Below are 18,289 nucleotides of genomic sequence, written 5' to 3' on the forward strand. Positions count from 1 at the left end.
TCCTGTTTCTTCAGTTGGAAACATCAAGTGAACCAGGAAGTGTTTGCACAGCTGCTTCCATGCTGCTAGAACCAGCACCAGGTCAGCTGACTCTCAGCAGGGTCATGTGGAGCTAAAATTAGCCAGCAGATCTGAGGTCAGCTTACAGCAGCATGGAGGACGGCTGCAGGGCTCCAAGGTGAGGAAAGACATAGAACCAGAAGATCACTCATTTTCCGGGTTCTGAAAGTGGCAAACTGTGGGACTATGGAGGAACAGACAGGCTGCTGGTCCCAGAGGTGCTGTTCAAATGTGGGTCAGACGTTTCGAACAGTTTGAATATTTGTAGGTTTGGTTTAACTCCTGATTCTGTTTCTGAAGTTGGTCTGCTGATGGCGATCTTCTGAAGTTGGTCTCCTGATGGCGACCATCTGAAGTTGGTCTCCTGATGGCGACCATCTGAAGTTGGTCTCCTGATGGCGACCATCTGAAGTTGGTCTCCTGATGGCGAACATCTGAAGTTGGTCTCCTGATGGCGACCATCTGAAGTTGGTCTGCTGATGGCGACCATCTGAAGTTGGTCTGCTGATGGCGATCTTCTGAAGTTGGTCTGCTGATGGCGACCATCTGAAGTTGGTCTGCTGATGGCGATCTTCTGAAGTTGGTCTCCTGATGGCGACCATCTGAAGTTGGTCTGCTGATGGCGATCTTCTGAAGTTGGTCTCCTGATGGCGACCATCTGAAGTTGGTCTCCTGATGGCGACCATCTGAAGTTGGTCTCCTGATGGCGACCATCTCAAGTTGGTCTGCTGATGGCGACCATCTCAAGTTGGTCTGCTGATGGTGACCATCTCAAGTTGGTCTCCTGATGGTGACCATCTCAAGTTGGTCTGCTGATGGTGACCATCTCAAGTTGGTCTCCTGATGGCGACCATCTCAAGTTGGTCTGCTGATGGCGACCATCTCAAGTTGGTCTCCTGATGGTGACCATCTCAAGTTGGTCTGCTGATGGCGACCATCTCAAGTTGGTCTGCTGATGGTGACCATCTCAAGTTGGTCTGCTGATGGTGACCATCTCAAGTTGGTCTGCTGATGGTGACCCTCTGAAGTTGGTCTGCTGACGGTGACCATCTGAAGTTGGTCTGCTGATGGTGACCATCTGAAGTTGGTCTGCTGATGGTGACCATCTGAAGTTGGTCTGCTGATGGTGACCATCTGAAGTCGGTCTGCTGATGGCGACCATCTGAAGTCGGTCTGCTGATGGCGACCATCTGAAGTCGGTCTGCTGATGGTGACCATCTGAAGTCTGTCTGCTGATGGCGACCATCTGAAGTCGGTCTGCTGATGGCGACCATCTCAAGTTGGTCTGCTGATGGTGACCATCTGAAGTCGGTCTGCTGATGGCGACCATCTGAAGTCGGTCTGCTGATGGCGACCATCTCAAGTTGGTCTGCTGATGGTGACCATCTGAAGTCGGTCTGCTGATGGTGACCATCTCAAGTTGGTCTGCTGATGGTGACCATCTCAAGTTGGTCTGCTGATGGTGACCCTCTGAAGTTGGTCTGCTGACGGTGACCATCTGAAGTTGGTCTGCTGATGGTGACCATCTGAAGTTGGTCTGCTGATGGTGACCATCTGAAGTTGGTCTGCTGATGGTGACCATCTGAAGTCGGTCTGCTGATGGCGACCATCTGAAGTCGGTCTGCTGATGGCGACCATCTGAAGTCGGTCTGCTGATGGCGACCATCTGAAGTCGGTCTGCTGATGGTGACCATCTGAAGTTGGTTTACTGTAAAAAAAAATAAATATCTGCATTAATGCAGTTTTGCCAGCAGGGGAGCTAATGGGCAGATGATATATCCAGCTGACCATTGCATTAAAGCTACAGTGTGTAATTTTCAGCTGCAGACCGCAGCAACATGAACAGCTCCCCCCCACCGCTTCTCCCCCCCAACAGTACGGCGAGCGTTACGGGACAAAATGTCTTCCACGACGACCGCATCACCTACCTTCTCAAGTGATGAGGTTTGTTTACATAGATAATTTTACAGATAGTATTCTCAGGCATAATACTGGCAACTATTGTTCAGTACCGTCTCAGTTCATCTCTCTCAACTTGCCGTAGTTACTTTCGAGCGTAATGGGCGATCTCGCAATCGCTAGTTTGTTGGCTCTGCGCTGCCGTAGCGCAAAGATGTCTGCCTCCATGGCTGCGAGACCCGCTCCTATGTAATTATAAATAACGAATTCTAAGGCAACGCAAATATTAAGGTTAAGAGGCTGAGCTCGTAGATGATGATTAATAACATAGATATGTATAATACATTATACATAATTACATTTCTGACTGTATATCCCTGTAATTATTACACACTGTAGCTTTAAAAAAAAGGGAATTAGAAATAGAAGCAGGGCTGCTCTGGTCCAATCCTCCAGAGTTTTCATCCTAAAGCTTTTATGTGCACGCCCCTTGTCCATCATACATGAACCAGATGATTGACTCTGGCCTCTGGGGAACTTAATGATCCTTTTGGAGAGTTCCAGTGTGTTGAATCAGGGATGCAAGAGGGCAGCTCTGCAGGACAGTACCTGATCAGCCCCAGTTTGAACCATTCAAAGTCTCTAAAATCAGCAGTTTCTGCAGCATTCAGGATAAGTTGGAACTTTTTGAGCAAGTGCATGGAAACAGACCTTGGGTCTCATTTATAAACATAGCAAAGGATCCATACTAAAAGTGTAGAAACATCCCACAAATGGCATAGTTGTAAATTCAGATTTACAAATCAGGCCCACAAACAAAATCAGGTGTTTTTTCCTTTATAAATCCCAGCTGTACCTAAAGGATTGAGATCAAGGCTGCCACTGTTCATTGTGATGAATGGTTGATGCAAAGCACCTCGTGAATGGCATTATATATTGAAATGAGCCTGATCAGTTTTTGAATGGTTACCAATGGCAACCACTAGGAAGATAGAGCCACAAACAGGTGTGTTGGTGAGCTAGATGGGAAGTTGGATAAATATGTTTGCTTGCTTCACTAGTGGCAACAAACAAATGGAAGAATTATGAGGGAGAAAGAGTCTTAAATGGAGTGATCATATTAACAAGAACGTTCAAGATGGTAGGTAGTCCTGCACTAAGTGCTGGCTGTGATATCTCAGATTAATGGAGAATTTTACAGAATCGTTTTGGTCCAAAAAGTGGCTTCAAGCACAGAGTTAATTGTTTATGTTTAACACCTGTGTGGGAATTTGCACTGGAGCTGTTAGCCAAGAACCCAGAATAGTTCACATCGGAAATGAATGAAAGACAAAGGCTGATAAACAGCACACTGTGCCGTCTGTAAGATTTAAATGCTGTGTACTCTTTGATCTTTATTAAAATGACTGCATTATGAAGATACATTGATATTCAATCATTTAAATATATATACTCTATATATGCATACAATTATATTTTAAATATAAGACTCATTTAATAGTTTAATACATAAACAATTCTGGCCATTTATATTTAATTATATTATTTTTAAACTGTGCTCCCAGCTACCCTTTCTTTTTATTTTATTTTTAGATTACAGTTTTGCACTGACCTCCTGGATGCTGTGGGTTTTGTGGGTCAGTTTCCCATTATTGGACCCAACTCAGCACTCTGATCCAAGAGAAATGCTTTGGGTCCTGGAATACACAAGATCTACCGTACTGTCCTGTAGATCTGAGATGCATCCCAGCTCTAGCAGCTACCGGTAATTCAAATGAATAAATTATCTCTACAGCATGCCCCGTCATTTGTCACAGGCCTGGTAACGAACCATCAATGTGCATCAGCTGTGTTGGAGCAAGGATCCCTCTAAAACCAGCAAGACAGTAGATCTTAATGACCAGGGTTGGAGACCCCTGATCTATGGAGATTGGCTCATATGACAGTCACCTAAGGTCCAGCATGTTTTAGGGCTCCCCCACACACTTGATTTAAATAAATGGATGATTAACATCCCTCTTCAGCCCTTGGAACTTGCTGAGGAGGAAATGCAATCATCTGATTCAGATGTGCTAAAGCAGAGAGACAAGCAGGTCAGTGGGCCCTGAGGACCAGGGCTCAATTCCCCTGATCTATGGAACACAAATGCTGATAATAAAGTAATAATTTTAAAAAAATGAACATTATGAAATAAATACTTGATCAAATACTACATAAATATATAATGTGACGATGAAATTATGAAAAAAGCAGAATTTAGAATTTTCATCTTATGAAATATATGTAATAAAAAATATGTTTTTACATTATTTGTTCCCAATTATAGAAATGATTGTTGTGTCATTTTATTTAGGGCATAGAGCTTGGAATACTGAGGTTCTGAGTTTGAGCCCCTCTCCCATAGACTGCCACTCTGGGTGCAAGGCCCTTAACCCCACACTGCTCCCTGGGCGCCCCACGATGGCAGCCCACTGCTTCCTAAGGGAATGGGTTAAATGCAGAGAGTTAATTTCTGCAATGTGAGATCAATAAAGGATAATATATAAGGACAATAATAATCAATTATTATTGTTAACAGTTTTTATTCCATAATGATGTTGGCCCTATTTATTTCATAATGACTTTTTACAACTGAATCAATCAGCTAATCAGCATCAGCCGTTGGACCTCCTCACCCCTTTCAGTCCATGGCTGCCTGATTTCGCAGCTAGCAATAACTAGCTGGTTGAGTTGACTTAATAGAGGCAGATCAATGGATGGACTAATGTCAGAAGAGGCTATTTAGAGTAACTATGATTGTATTTTTTTGGAATGGTCAGGAGGATAGTTGCTCTTCAGGAAACATTGTTACCTACATTAACATTGTAATCTCTCTATAGATGTGTGGATTATTTTGTATCTTTAATAAACAGATTGCAGCATGAAGCTACATCCCTTCCTCACCCATATTACATAAATGATTGACATATACCTACAATGTATAGATATAAATCAAATCTTACCACTGAGTGCTGGTTATCCATATGTAATTGTGTTTCCTTTGACCCATGCAACCAGCTAGCCTTCCATTTTTATCTACATTCAAGTTGTGCGCACTGACCACATTTTGGACCAAGTTCAGTACATGTATATCCAGGGAGTTTAATAGGCTCATAAGCCAGTCATCATCATGGGCCAGGAAATCCTGGTGATTCTTGAAAATGTGTTCCCTCCCAATTCTCCCATTTTCAGCATCTTCCATCAGAGCCAAAGCATCCATCCTTCACCTTTACATGCGGGCTTTGCAACGGGATTTAAAAGTTTACAGCAATACAAGTGAATGTGTCTCACTCTGACACATTTATGTCTTGATCTGTGGTACCACTCACTTTTTGGAGGAATTTGATGGTGAGAAATGATCTGAGCACTTTGATTTATACTTTTAGCAACTTACAAACTTTTTCTTTATGCGACAGGTCCTCATGAATCGTTATGGCTCAGCAGTAGCAGCATATATCACTCCAGCTTGGGATCCGATAAAGTTGATCTATAATTACAATTTAATATGAAGTGAAATGAATTGAGAGGATTTATGATGCAATCTGAATTATGTCCCCACCTCACCGTCTGTGTTGCTTGCTTTCCCTGCCTCCAAAATGTGCGTACCACCCATGCATGGGTCGAAGTTGGCATCGAGGACAGCCGATTTTAATGCCAAGTTTGCAAAGCAAAGCAGCGTACACAAGTTTCCGTCCCCATTTTGTGCATGCACAACCTTTATAAGAGAGACTGCAGGTATCCTCTCCAGCTGCATATTTAATTAGTAAACTTTCCCAGAGCTGCAGCTTCTCTCTTCACCCATCCTTCTTAGCTTTAGTAAACAGTTTTGGGTGTAATCATCTCAACATTTAAAGCTCCAGATTATTTATTCACCCGCTATCAGGTAATTAGCGTCATCTTTACAACTTACCTGCTGATAACCTCATTAGTGGCAGCTGTCTTTTTGGGGCTTGATCTGAAAGTAAGCACTCATTAGCCAAGGCCAAAACATGCCTGAGCATTCGTCATTATAAGTTTGCTCTAAACAATGCTGGCAGTGAGGAAGGAGGTGGTGAAAGGGGCCTGTATGCTTCCTATAATGGTTCCTTTAGCTTGCAACTGCCGCTTAGCATCCACACCAAGAATGCTTTGTCTGAGATGACCAATAATCACAGCCCATCTCATGGAAATTAACAAAATAATTTAGTTCTTCACTGTACTCTGTGTGCACCATGCTGATGTATACACCTTCATATATATTGGGTTTTATAATATAGAAATTACTCATATGTAGCCATTTCCTACATATATATAACTTGTGTTTATTTGTAGTCCTTTATTTAAAAAATCTGCAGTCCCAATTTGACAAGTGTCATCTGAGATCTCTGCACAGCAGTCCAGAGGTTCTTTTCTACCCATGTTAGAGTATTTACTGTTGACCCCATGAGAAGTAAAGGAACAGGAGTTAATGGCTCTGATTTGCTGCATTCGTACTGTTCATAACCAAGTACCGATGACTATGATCATGTCGTCTAGGATCCTCAGAGGGGAATGAGCCTGCAGCTCAGAGGTCAAAGGTTGCCCCACCTGTGACATCATCTGGCTGTCATGGCGGGTGCGGTGGTCTGCAGCTCGGTGAGCTCCATCAAAGCTCTGTGGGAGACGCGAATCAAGAGAGTTAAGGAGGAGGAGGAGCAGAGGAGGCAGAAATCCAGGGGCGGGACCACAGGCAGGTAAGACCCCACCCACTTTCTCTATTACTTTAATCTATATTGTAACCCTGACTGGGATCTGGATGAAACTGTAGGCTGCACAGATTTGCTTGTTTTACTGTCTGGGAAATCCAGATATAGGCAGGCAGAAAGCAGTTTCAATTTGTTGTCATGGTAACATGTTATTCAGTCAAACATAATCTTTCCAATCTGAACTACTGATAAAGGTGAGTGAGGCTAAAGTAGACGGTGTGTTCTGGCTTGCTGATTTGGTCGTCTCTCACACTGCATTGCACCACCAGCAGGGGTAAATGGAGAGGATGAGGGGAGAAGTCTAATGGCGTTCCACTCCATATAGTCGATGTACTCTCTGAGCCGCTCTGGCCCAGTCGCTCCGTCAACTGCCAGTACCTCAATGTAGTATAATATATAGAATATGTATTTTTCTCTGGGATATAAAAAGTTGAAGTTAACGTTATCATCCTATAATTTTTTTTATTTCTGTTTTTTCCTTTGTAACTTCATACAAAAAATAGTTTAATAGAGTACTTCTTTTATTAAACAGCACTTTTGCTTCTCCTTGTACATTATAGAAATCATCCTGCCTCTCTTCTTCTTTGCATATTGAAATTATGTTAATGTTTCATGGTCCACTGGTTGTTATTTTAATAAATACACATTTACTATACCTTTAATTCCTATTTTTGATGTAGAAATCTAAGATATAAGTTAATGGATGAAGACGATTAGAGAAAAAAAAAGTTTATCAGTGTTTAGTAGTTATTGTAATTTTGTAATGCTTGTCAAAAAACACTATTTTCCGTCCAACCGTCTTAGCAGCAGCTTACCTGTATATTGAGAAGCGGTCCATTAAACTGCCTCCTGCTTTCTGTTCTCATCACTGCGCGTATAAGGCTGTGCAAGACGTCAGCTGAAATAAGAAGTTCCTTGAAAACTAGTCTAAGATCTCCCTAGCAGGTTCTGGTCTAACTGATTTTAACTTCATTTAAACTTTCTGGGCCAGACTCGGCGTCCGGGTCTGGGAGGACCGGGCGATTCTGGCTCGGCTGAAGGAAAAGCTGCAGACAGAAGATGGAAGACTGGTTCTCCGCATTGAACAAGAGGAGTGGAAGGTATCCCAAACAGCAATGGAACCATTTTTTTTTCCTGATCCAGAACAACCTGTTGACCTGTCTATCATTCTCCCAGAGCTTGCCAGCATGCCTGGTCCAATTCATTCAGGTCCAGGAGTGGCAGATCCACAGGACTGGCCTGCTAAAGATTCCTAATTATATCTCAAGCTTTCAGAACCTTCTGGTTCTGGATCTGTCCCGTAATGCAGTCACAGAGATCCCGAAACAGATTGGTGGGTACCATCACACACCTGAATAAGCCTCTACTTTGTAAACTAAACCAGGCATAAAGCATTTGAATAATGGGGCAGATGATCTGATGGTAGGTAAAGTCAGCCTCATTTTAAACAGACTTCTCTGGTTCCAGGTAAATTGACCCGGCTCAGAGAACTGCTGCTGAGCTACAACAGAATCCAGTTCGTCCCTGAAGAACTGAGTGGATGTGAGAGTCTGGAGAGACTAGAACTGGCTATGAACCGGGACCTCAACGAGCTTCCAGACCAGGTGAGATTCAGACCAGGCATGAGTTAGACCAGGGTTTTGGTCCAGACCAGAGGCCCACTTCACAAAGCATATTCAACAAACTCAGACTCAAATCCTGAACTCTGATTTGATCTAGGTTGGAAACTCCCAACTTTTCTATTTCAAAAAAGCAGCTATGAATTAAGGCAATCGCTCAAAGTAGAGCCACTCAGAGTTGAACACGTGCGTAACAAGTATGATAAGCCATTATCATTGGAGCCTCGATTCGACGATTCACTATGGCAACAGTAAGGGCCAATTTCACACCACTGTAATAAGAGATTTTAATGTAAAAATTAAAACAGAGCAACAGCACTACAGCTACAAAGGAGAGGAAGATGGTGAAGGAGATGATTAATATTCGAGTTAATGCATTAGTTTATACAAAGTGTTTTATGGCAGGCAGTTTTAACATTTAAATAAAAAGCACTTTGCTCTGTGTTGTTCCATTTTAGATCACTACAATAGGATTCTTCCTGGTCAAAATCACACTCCTAGTCTGAACTGTAATAATAGAGGTTCTAAATTACATTTTTGAAGCAAAAACTGAATTTCAGAAAGTAAAAGAAAAAAAAATAAATAGTTTTTTTTGATAGTAACTTTTATATACCTAGAAATCTTTACACATTTTAAGTGGCCATTTTCCCATTTCTCAGCTTGACTGATTATGTATTTATGATATCTGAAATGTCTCTTTCTAATCAAAATAATACAAATGCTGACCAATAACAATAGGAATATGGAGAGCTGAAATTAATTTCAAGACAACCGGAATGTTTATTCTTGATGTGATGAATGTCATTTCATTTAAAAACTTTCTTTTGACAAGAAAAAAATATATATTTCAGATAGTAAAATACTTATCCAGACAAAATAATACATATCTGAACGGCCTGCCTTAAGCTGTCATAATGATTCTAACATTGGGGAGGAACTAGTTAACTGGTTGAATGGTAGTGGATCAATGATTATTTTTAAGTGAAATCTTACTGGAGAGAAGCACACCTGTCAGAAGGTGAAGATGAGGTATAACAAACTTGTTCAAACAGGTAGAATCTGTGCATCATCTCATGGGGTTCCTCATTTTATTTCAGTCTTCCATTACTTGGTAAATAAGTGGCTCTCTGATGTTTTTTGCATTGGCTTGATAAGATGCTGTTATCGCACATCAATGTTCTCTCACGGATATCACTTATAAGTACCTGTTAAGTAAGTCTGTGTAATGCTGCCTAATGCGAAGATGGATAAAGTCGTGGATGTATGTGATGGATTGTGAGGGAAACTATAGCACTCAATAAGATAACTGAATAAGAAATGGCCTCTAAAGGCGGTCTGAAAACCCTCTCCCTATAAATATTTAATTATTCTGTGAATTAATGCCACTTATTCTTTAATTGGATCCTCGTTAAAAAGGCAAGCTGTGTTTTTATTTCTAACTCCTAATGTTACTAACGACCTAGTGAATGATTTTATTGTTTGCACCAAACTACAACAGAACTCTGGTGATTAAATCAGGAAATAAAATGATGTAATTGGCTGTGAGGAGGGTGGAGACAGAGGTTTATTGAGGGAAACCTGCTTCCAACCAGGTTAGCCCTATGGAGAATGTTACTATGGTAACAGAGGTTGAGTAAACTTTTTTTTGTGAAACGGAAATATCAGAGTTTCCCTTATTTCAGGTTTAGAAAACTTTGTTGTTTTTTTTTTGAACAAATTTTTTCATTATTTTTTCCGAAATAATACAGTGTGGTACGAATGTACATGTGTATTTTTTACACTTTTAAACATAAAAAACAAAACACAAACAACAGAGTGATTTCAAGAGTATGAAAGGTAAAAGTTCCAGACTTTGAAAGTTGGGGAAAAATAATAAATGTCATTGCATTATTAGTGGTACGACAGGTTTCCAACATTTAGTGAATATACAGGTAAAAGCCAATAAATTAGAACATTTTGAAAAACTTGATTTATTTCAGTAATTGCATTCAAAAGGTGTAACTTGTACATTATATTTATTCATTGCACACAGACTGATGCATTCAAATGTTTATTTCATTTAATTTTGATGATTTGAAGTGGCAACAAATGAAAATCCAAAATTCCGTGTGTCACAAAATGAGAATATTACTTAAGGCTAAAACAAAAAAGGGATTTTTTTTAGAAATGTTGGCCAACTGAAAAGTATGAAAATGAAAATAATAAGCATGTACAATACTCAATACTTGGTTGGAGCTTCTTTTTGCCTCAATTACTGCATTAATGCGGCGTGGCATGGAGTCGATGAGTTTCTGGCACTGCTCAGGTGTTATGAGAGCCCAGGTTGCTCTGATAGTGGCCTTCAACTCTTCTGTGTTTTTGGGTCTGGCATTCTGCATCTTCCTTTTCACAATACCCCACAGATTTTCTATGGGGCTAAGGTCAGGGGAGTTGGCTTGCCAATTTAGAACAGAAATACCATGGTCCGTAAACCAGGCACGGGTAGATTTTGAGCTGTGTGCAGGCGCCAAGTCCTGTTGGAACCTGAAATCTCCATCTCCACAGAGCAGGTCAGCAGCAGGAAGCATGAAGTGCTCTAAAACTTGCTGGTAGACGGCTGCGTTGACCCTGGATCTCAGGAAACAGAGTGGACCGACACCAGCAGATGACATGGCACCCCAAACCATCACTGATGGTGGAAACTTTACACTAGACTTCAGGCAACGTGGATCCTGTGCCTCTCCTGTCTTCCTCCAGACTCTGGGACCTCGATTTCCAAAGGAAATGCAAAATTTGCTTTCGTCAGAAAACATGACTTTGGACCACTCACCAGCAGTCCAGCTCTTTTTTTCCTTAGCCCAGGTAAGACGCTTTTCGCGCTGTTTCTTGGTCAACAGTGGCTTGACACGAGGTATGAGGCAGTTGAAACCCATGACTTTCAAGCGTCTCTTGGTGGTGGATCTTGAAGCACTGACTCCAGCAGCTGTCCACTCCTTGTGAATCTCCCCCACATTTTTGAATGGGTTTTTTTCACAATCTTGACTAGGGCGCGGTGATCCCTATCGCTTGTACACTTTTTCTGACCACAGTTTTTCCTTCCCTTCGCCTCTCTATTAATGTGTTTGGACACAGAGCTCTGAGAACAGCCAGCCTCTTCAGCAATAACCTTTTGTGTCTTTCCCTCCTTGTGCAACGTGTCGATGGTCGTCTTTTGGACAACTGTCAAATCTGAAGTCTTCCCCATGTTTGTGTAGGCTTCAGAACTGGACTGAGAGACCATTTAAAGCCCTTTGTAGGTGTTTTGAGTTAATCAGCTGATTAGTTTGTGGCACCAGGTGTCTTCAAAATTTAACCCTTACACAATATTCTAATTTTGTGACACACGGAATTTTGGATTTTCATTTGTTGCCACTTCAAATCATCAAAATTAAATGAATTAAACATTTGAATGCATCAGTCTGTGTGCAATGAATAAATATAATGTACAAGTTACACCTTTTGAATACAATTACTGAAATAAATCAAGTTTTTCAAAATATTCTAATTTACTGGCTTTTACCTGTAAGTATTTGTAGTCTCAGAGAATATGTTATCTGTTCCATTTGGTATATATCCCAGACCTTCCGAATCCATATATTGTATAAAGGAGGCTCAGGTTTGAGTCATCTGATTGTTATACATTTTAGAGTAGCTGGTTAATAATTTATTCAAAAGATATTTTTCATCTCGTGTAATAATAGTTGTAGGTGTTACTTCCAATAAGACAATGTCTACAGGTGCTGGTCATAAAATTAGAATATCATGAAAAAGTAGATTGATTTCAGTAATTCCATTTAAAAAGTGAAACTTGTATATTATATTCATACATTACATACAAACTCATATATTTCAGATGTTTATTTTGTTTAATTTTGATGATTACAAATGACAACAAATGAAAATCTCAAATTCATCATATCAGAAAATTAGAATATTACTGAAGACCAATAAAAACAAAGGATTTATAGAAATGTTGGCCAACTGAAAAGTATGAACATGAAAAGTATGAGCATGTACAGCACTCAGTATTTAGTTGGGCCTCCTTTGGCCTGTATTACTGCAGCAATGCGGCGTGGCATGGAGTCGATCAGTCTGTGGCACTGCTCAGGTGTTATGATAGCCCAGGTTGCTCTAATAGTGGCTTTTAGCTCTTCTGAATTGTTGGGTCTGGTGTATTGCATCTTCTTCTTCACAATACTCCATATATTTTCTATGGGGTTAAGGTCAGGAGAGTTTGCTGGCCAATTAAGAACAGGGATACCATGGTCCTTCAACCAGGTACTGGTAGCTTTGGCACTGTGTGCAGGTGCCAAGTCCTGCTGGAAAATGAAATCTGCATCTCCAAAAAGTTGGTCAGCTGCAGGAAGCATGAAGTGCTCTAAAACTTCCTGGTATGTGGCTGCGTTGACCCTGGACCTCAGAAAACACAATGGACCAACACCAGCAGATGACATGGCACCCCAAACCATCACTGACTGTGGAAACTTTACACTGGACTTCAAGCAACGTGGATGAAGTGCCTCTCTTCTTTTCCTCCAGACTCTGGGACCTTGATTTCCAAAGGAAATGCAAAATTTACTTTCATCAGAGAACATGACTTTGGACCACTCACCAGCAGTCCAGTCCTGTTTCTCTTTAGCCCAGGCAAGACGCTTCTGACGCTGTCTGTGGTTCAAGAGTGGCTTGACACAAGGAATGCGACAGCAGAAACCCATGTCTTTCATACGTCTGTGTGTGGTGGTTCTTGAAGCACTCACTCCAGCTGCAGTCCACTCTTTGTGAATCTCCCCCACATTTTTGAATGGGTTTTGTTTCACAATCCTCTCCAGGGTGCGGTTATCTCTCTTGCTTGTACACTTTTTTCGACCACATCTTTTCCTTCCCTTCGCCTCTCTATTAATGTGCTTGGACACTGAGCTCTGTGAACAGCCAGCCTCTTTAGCGATGACCTTTTGTGTCTTGCCCTCCTTGTGCAAGGTGTCGATGGTCGTCTTTTGGACAACTGTCAAGTCAGCAGTCTTCCCCATGATTGTGTAGCCTATAGAACTAGACTGAAAGACCATTTAAAGGCTTTTGCAGGTGGTTTGAGTTAATTAGCTGATTAGAGTGTGGCACCAGGGGCCATCAATTTTGAACCTTTTCACAATATTCTAATTTTCTGATATGATGAATTTGAGATTTTCATTTGTTGTCATTTGTAATCATCAAAATTAAACAAAATAAACATCTGAAATATATGAGTTTGTATGTAATGTATGAATATAATATACAAGTTTCACTTTTTAAATGGAATTACTGAAATCAATCTACTTTTTCATGATATTCTAATTTTATGACCAGCACCTGTATATTGAATGGGATTTCCTGTTTGAAGATTACTTTTAGGGCATCAAAACTTAGTTTTTAGTAAACCTGCTTTGTGAAACAGACCTCTGGAATGAGTTAGACCAGGTTAAAGTCCAGACCAGGTATAATTCCAGTGGTAATCAGTCGGTCGTTCAGGCCAGGTTTTAAACAAGTGAAGGTTTTATCACATTTCTGTGAACCTGAACTTGTATATCTAGTTCTGGTCCAGGTGACCTGGGTTCTGTTGGTCTCTGAACTCCAGCTGAGGAACCTTAAGAGGCTTCAGCACTTGGATTTATCCATGAACGACTTCCTCTTCTTCCCGGACTGTGTGGTCGCCATGCCGGGTCTGGAGTGGCTGGACATGGGAGGAAACCGCCTGCAGCTATTACCTGACGACATCTACAGGTACGTGATGGAGAAACACATTAACTCCGCCCATTCCACCCACAGCCCATTAATGGCTGGACATGTGCTTAGGATGGAGAAGCTGCACACGCTTTGGCTGCAGAGGAACGAGCTGGAAAAACTCCCAGAAAGCATCAGCAGGATGGCAAGTTTGGACACGCTGGTCCTCAGCTGCAACAGGTTAAGAGACATCCCGTCACTGATGGAGGACATGACCAACCTCAGGTACTGCTGTCCTGTCTGACCTCAGGCCAGTCCACAGAGGATTAGGTCAATCTGTCCAACTAGTGTTGGAAGTAGCATCCTTACACTAAAAAAAGTTATTTAGTCAGTTGCTTAAAGTCTAACACAAAGTGTCACATCTGGTTAATTAACATTAACAATTAGTCTGGTGAAGCTTTGCAAACTTTCACCACACCCAGGAAGAAGACAGCACTGTCTAAATAGGCGGGATTTCCTGTAAAATAGCCAATCAGATGGTCTATTTCTCCCCAGTCATCACTTTTCTTATTTTGAACTTTGCATCTATTACAATTTAAGTTACCTCTAAATAGAGGAGAACAAATCTTATTCTTTGCTACTATCCACCTGATCATGTGGTATCCACCCTGAGTTTAACACTTTCTCGGTATGGTGTCCTTAACAATAATTTTGTTACACATAAAGAGAAAAAAATTATGTTGATACACTCCCTTACCAATAAAAAAAACAAACTGGTCTTACGAGGTGGACTGTTGTTTAGAGAGAAAATTAAAAGCTTTACAAGGCATAAAATATGGTTGAATACATAAAAAAACAGTAAAAAATGAGACAATACTAATAAAAGAGAAATACAATGTGGTATAATATAAGTACATATGCAAGTTACAAAGTTAAACTCTATGAATGACAAATATTTTAGCCTTCCAAGTCTGTTTCACACAGAAACAGAGGCTATGGGTACAGAGAAGGAGCATGGACGCATGTGTGCAACATCTATACGCGTAACATTTAAAATGCGCTGAGAGAATAGTTTAGTTTACATGCACTATTTAAATAAAACTGCTTGTAGGAGTAATTTTTTCCTTGTGTGCCCATTTGTGAGAATTACATCCATCCTGACTTCCTTAATAATTTGAACCAGTCGGTCTAAAGTGCAGCTCTTTCTCCGTCTCTGGCGGGTCTCTGTGGTCAGAAGGTGTTGCATGTCTTGATGTTGCTGTTGACTGATTTCTGTTCCATTTTTTTCTGCTCCAGGTTTGTAAATTTCAGAGACAACCCTCTGACCATGGATGTGACCCTGCCTCCGAGGAAGGCGGCCGAGGACGGAGAGGACGAGGACGACAGGGAGATGTTTGGACGGGAGTTCATGCAGATGTACATCCAGGAGGCGCGGAAGAGATCCTACGCTGTGCTCAACATGCACTGCGTCAACCGTTAGTACCGCCCAGCTCTGGAGTCTAACCAACATAACCGGATCGCTGCTGCCACCGGGTCGTTAACCTGACCCACTAACAGGAATAATGACACCATTTCATCCTATTCTAACCTTCATCTCTACACCGGCTGGACAGACTAACCTGGTATTAACCGGACCTGTGGTTTCTGTCAGAGCTTCTGACGGGTTTCTGTTCTCAACCTTTCAGAGAACGATGAGGATTCAGCTGATAGATAACCAACACTCATCGGTTCTGGAATCCCTGCTTCTTCTGGGCTCTACAGAAGCTAATCTATAAAAATCCAGCAAATTCATCAACCGATTCACTGGATAAGAACCAAAACACAGTTTGGATCAAGAGATACGCAGCAAAGACCTGAAACGTCTTTAATAGAAAATGATTTAAAGAAATGTAGCTGAGGAAGAGTTCCCCTTCAATTAAACAAGTTTTTATGTAAAGTCTGATCCCCTTATTTCAACGGCAGGGTCCAATAAGCATTTAGAACCGGCCCATCTGAACCTCAGACCAGCAGAACATCAGGAGGAGGAGGAGGGTACTGCTGTCAGTAAGACGTTCTCCAGAGTCACTGCCGGATCTACGTAGCGGGTCAGTTTGCTGCTGAATCCTTGGGTCCTCAGGAAGTCCCGCCTGCCGCTGTCAATCAGAACTTTGCAGAGACGACCCAGCTGCTCCCGCTCAGCTGCTGTCCAAAACCTACAGAACCACAGACTCATCACTGTCAATAAATCTTTGGATTAATCCAAGAAACTCGTTGTCTTTAACAAATGTTTCCATCCATCAGAACCAGAACTGGGCCTGCTTACTTATCACACGTTCTACTAGGAATCTTGTTTCAGGTTTTATTTTTTCTGATTCAGGAACAAATATGTCCAGGAAAGGTTCTGGATTTCTGTCCCTCATCTAAAAAAATCCAAATCTACAGATCATGGCCCACAATAATTATCATCTGGTCTTCACTAAGGTGTGAAAGCTCATTGGACCGTTGGAGCCCAGTCTACTGACTCAACGTTACCAAAAGGGTCAGACAGCCTAAGAACCTGATCCAGTCTATATTAGGGCAGAGTAAAGGCTTTCAATAGTAAGCCTTTACTCTGCTAGAACAACTGGAGCAGCCGTAAACACTAAACACACTTTTTTCCACAATCGGCAAAGCAGTGGATGCTCTGTGACGTCACGTGAAAGCAACTTATTTAGGGGCTGCTTCCTTTAAAGAGCCCATTTGCATCACATCTTTCAGTTCACCAATCCTCAAACTCCTCTGAGGTTGGACCACTGATCGCTATTTATTCACTGGACTGCCGATTGCACAAGAAAAGAAAAGCCATGGCCACCATCTTGGTACTCCCCACTCCCACTGAGACGCGCAGTAAAAAAGCCTACCTATGTAGCATTGGCTGTGGGAAGAAGTTTCACAGGTAATTTCATAGTCAGTGGATGTGCTAACCAAGAAAATCCTTATATACGCCGATGTATGCTGTAGTATAGTATGTAGCGTAACATTAGTGTGGCAATATATTGACAGAGTTAGCCATTGACATCGTGTCTAACGTTAGAAAATAGAAATTAGAGTAAATAGAAAGTAATTCACTGTGAAATGTCACTGTAGTAGATCTTTATTAAGCAGATGACTGTCGTTTTTGAAGTGTTTGTTGCATTTCTCATTTGAAAAAGTTATGTAATATATTGTATGTTTTTTTTTAGGGGAAGAACAACTCAAACATTTGACCCATATATATAAATAAATCTCATGTGTCATGTGCAGAAATATTTTGCATGTCACATTGATAAAAAAAAAAAATTTTGTAATTACCCTTACAAATCAATGAATCAATACATTTACATCATCAATTTAGCGCTTTTGGCACATCTGTATTATTATGCTCCATTAACACATTAATTTATTGTGTTGGATTTGTATAATATGGATTTGTATTACATTTAGAGACTTTCTTTGACTTCATAATGACTGTGCAATGTGATGTTCCCCTTTTCTTTTGTATTTTTATTACCGGTATAAGTTAAAATAATCTATTGATGCTGTGAAACAGCAGGTGTGTCCAAGTGATAAATTTATCTTTCTTTTAAAAATCTTAAGTCCCCTGAAAGTGAGAACATCATCGTTGTTCAATGCTGTAGCGCACATACTGTTTACATATTGTGTAACTAGGGAGTACCAATATGGCGGCCGTTGGCTTCACTTCAACTTCATTCTACCAACGGGCAATCAGTTTTAACTACTATAACTACTGAGACGTGCTCAAACATTTACCCGCTCGCTGTTTGCTCCTCCTCTGCTGCTTCGTGTTCCTCCTCCTCTCCCCTCTGATTGGTTGGATCATCTGAAGGGCAGTTCTGATTGGCCGGTCTGATCCCACATGTGGCCCAGCTGGACATCCGGCAGAAGGCGGAGAACTCCTCGGGTCCGAGTCCCCTCTTTAGGAAAAAGTTCTGACCCACGTAGTGACGCCACTCACATCGATGGTGGCAGCACAGCGCCACCGCCAGGCCCAGCACCGGACCCAGACCGGTACCAGGCCCCGAATGTGAGGTAGGTGGGTCTGGCTCCGCGTCATCCTCTGTTCTGGGCCCTTTCAGACGTTTTGGAGGAGGTTCAGGATCCTCACCGTTTCTGGGTTTTTCCAATAAGCACCGGAGAGCCAGATCTGGAACCGAACAGAACCAGAACCTTAATGGAAGAACTGAGACGGTGCTGCAGTTGCCAATCAGTCTGTAGGGT

The 18,289-nt window shown here is 41.5% G+C and overlaps 2 protein-coding genes across 4 annotated transcripts in view; one reads left to right on the plus strand and one right to left on the minus strand.

The window, feature by feature from the left end:
• lrrc39 (leucine rich repeat containing 39) lies at positions 1-16,299 on the plus strand. Its single transcript, XM_038297251.1, has 9 exons — positions 1-178; positions 6,514-6,710; positions 7,714-7,822; positions 7,899-8,055; positions 8,190-8,326; positions 13,968-14,113; positions 14,186-14,338; positions 15,350-15,528; positions 15,739-16,299. The coding sequence occupies exons 2-9, from the start codon at positions 6,586-6,588 to the stop codon at positions 15,765-15,767; spliced, it is 1,035 nt and encodes a 344-aa protein (XP_038153179.1). The 5' UTR covers positions 1-178; positions 6,514-6,585; the 3' UTR covers positions 15,768-16,299.
• The window catches only part of trmt13 (tRNA methyltransferase 13 homolog), a 9,592-nt gene continuing 5,676 nt past the window's right edge, over positions 14,374-18,289 (minus strand). The window contains exons 11-12 of one of the 3 annotated variants that reach the window (XM_038297246.1): positions 17,822-18,215; positions 14,374-16,245 (exon numbers count right to left, since the gene is read on the minus strand). In XM_038297246.1, coding sequence (XP_038153174.1) covers positions 16,068-16,245; positions 17,822-18,215 — 572 coding nt within the window. In that variant the 3' untranslated portion in view covers positions 14,374-16,067. Of the gene's footprint in view, positions 16,246-17,815; positions 18,216-18,289 lie in introns of all 3 variants that reach the window. The other 2 variants (XM_038297244.1, XM_038297245.1) reach the window with 2 other exon arrangements.

Source organism: Cyprinodon tularosa, unplaced genomic scaffold, assembly GCF_016077235.1.
Source record: "Cyprinodon tularosa strain WSP-4 unplaced genomic scaffold, ASM1607723v1 ctg385, whole genome shotgun sequence".
NCBI classification, from domain to species: Eukaryota; Metazoa; Chordata; class Actinopteri; order Cyprinodontiformes; family Cyprinodontidae; genus Cyprinodon; species Cyprinodon tularosa.

Coding starts and splice junctions, on each gene's coding strand:
- lrrc39 (XM_038297251.1), top strand. CDS start 6,586: ATGGCGGGTGCGGTGGTCTGCAGCTCGGTGAGCTCCATCAAAGCTCTG. Junction 6,711..7,713: donor AGGGGCGGGACCACAGGCAG/GTAAGACCCCAC, acceptor TTTCTGGGCCAG/ACTCGGCGTCCGGGTCTGGG. Junction 14,114..14,185: donor TTACCTGACGACATCTACAG/GTACGTGATGGA, acceptor ACATGTGCTTAG/GATGGAGAAGCTGCACACGC.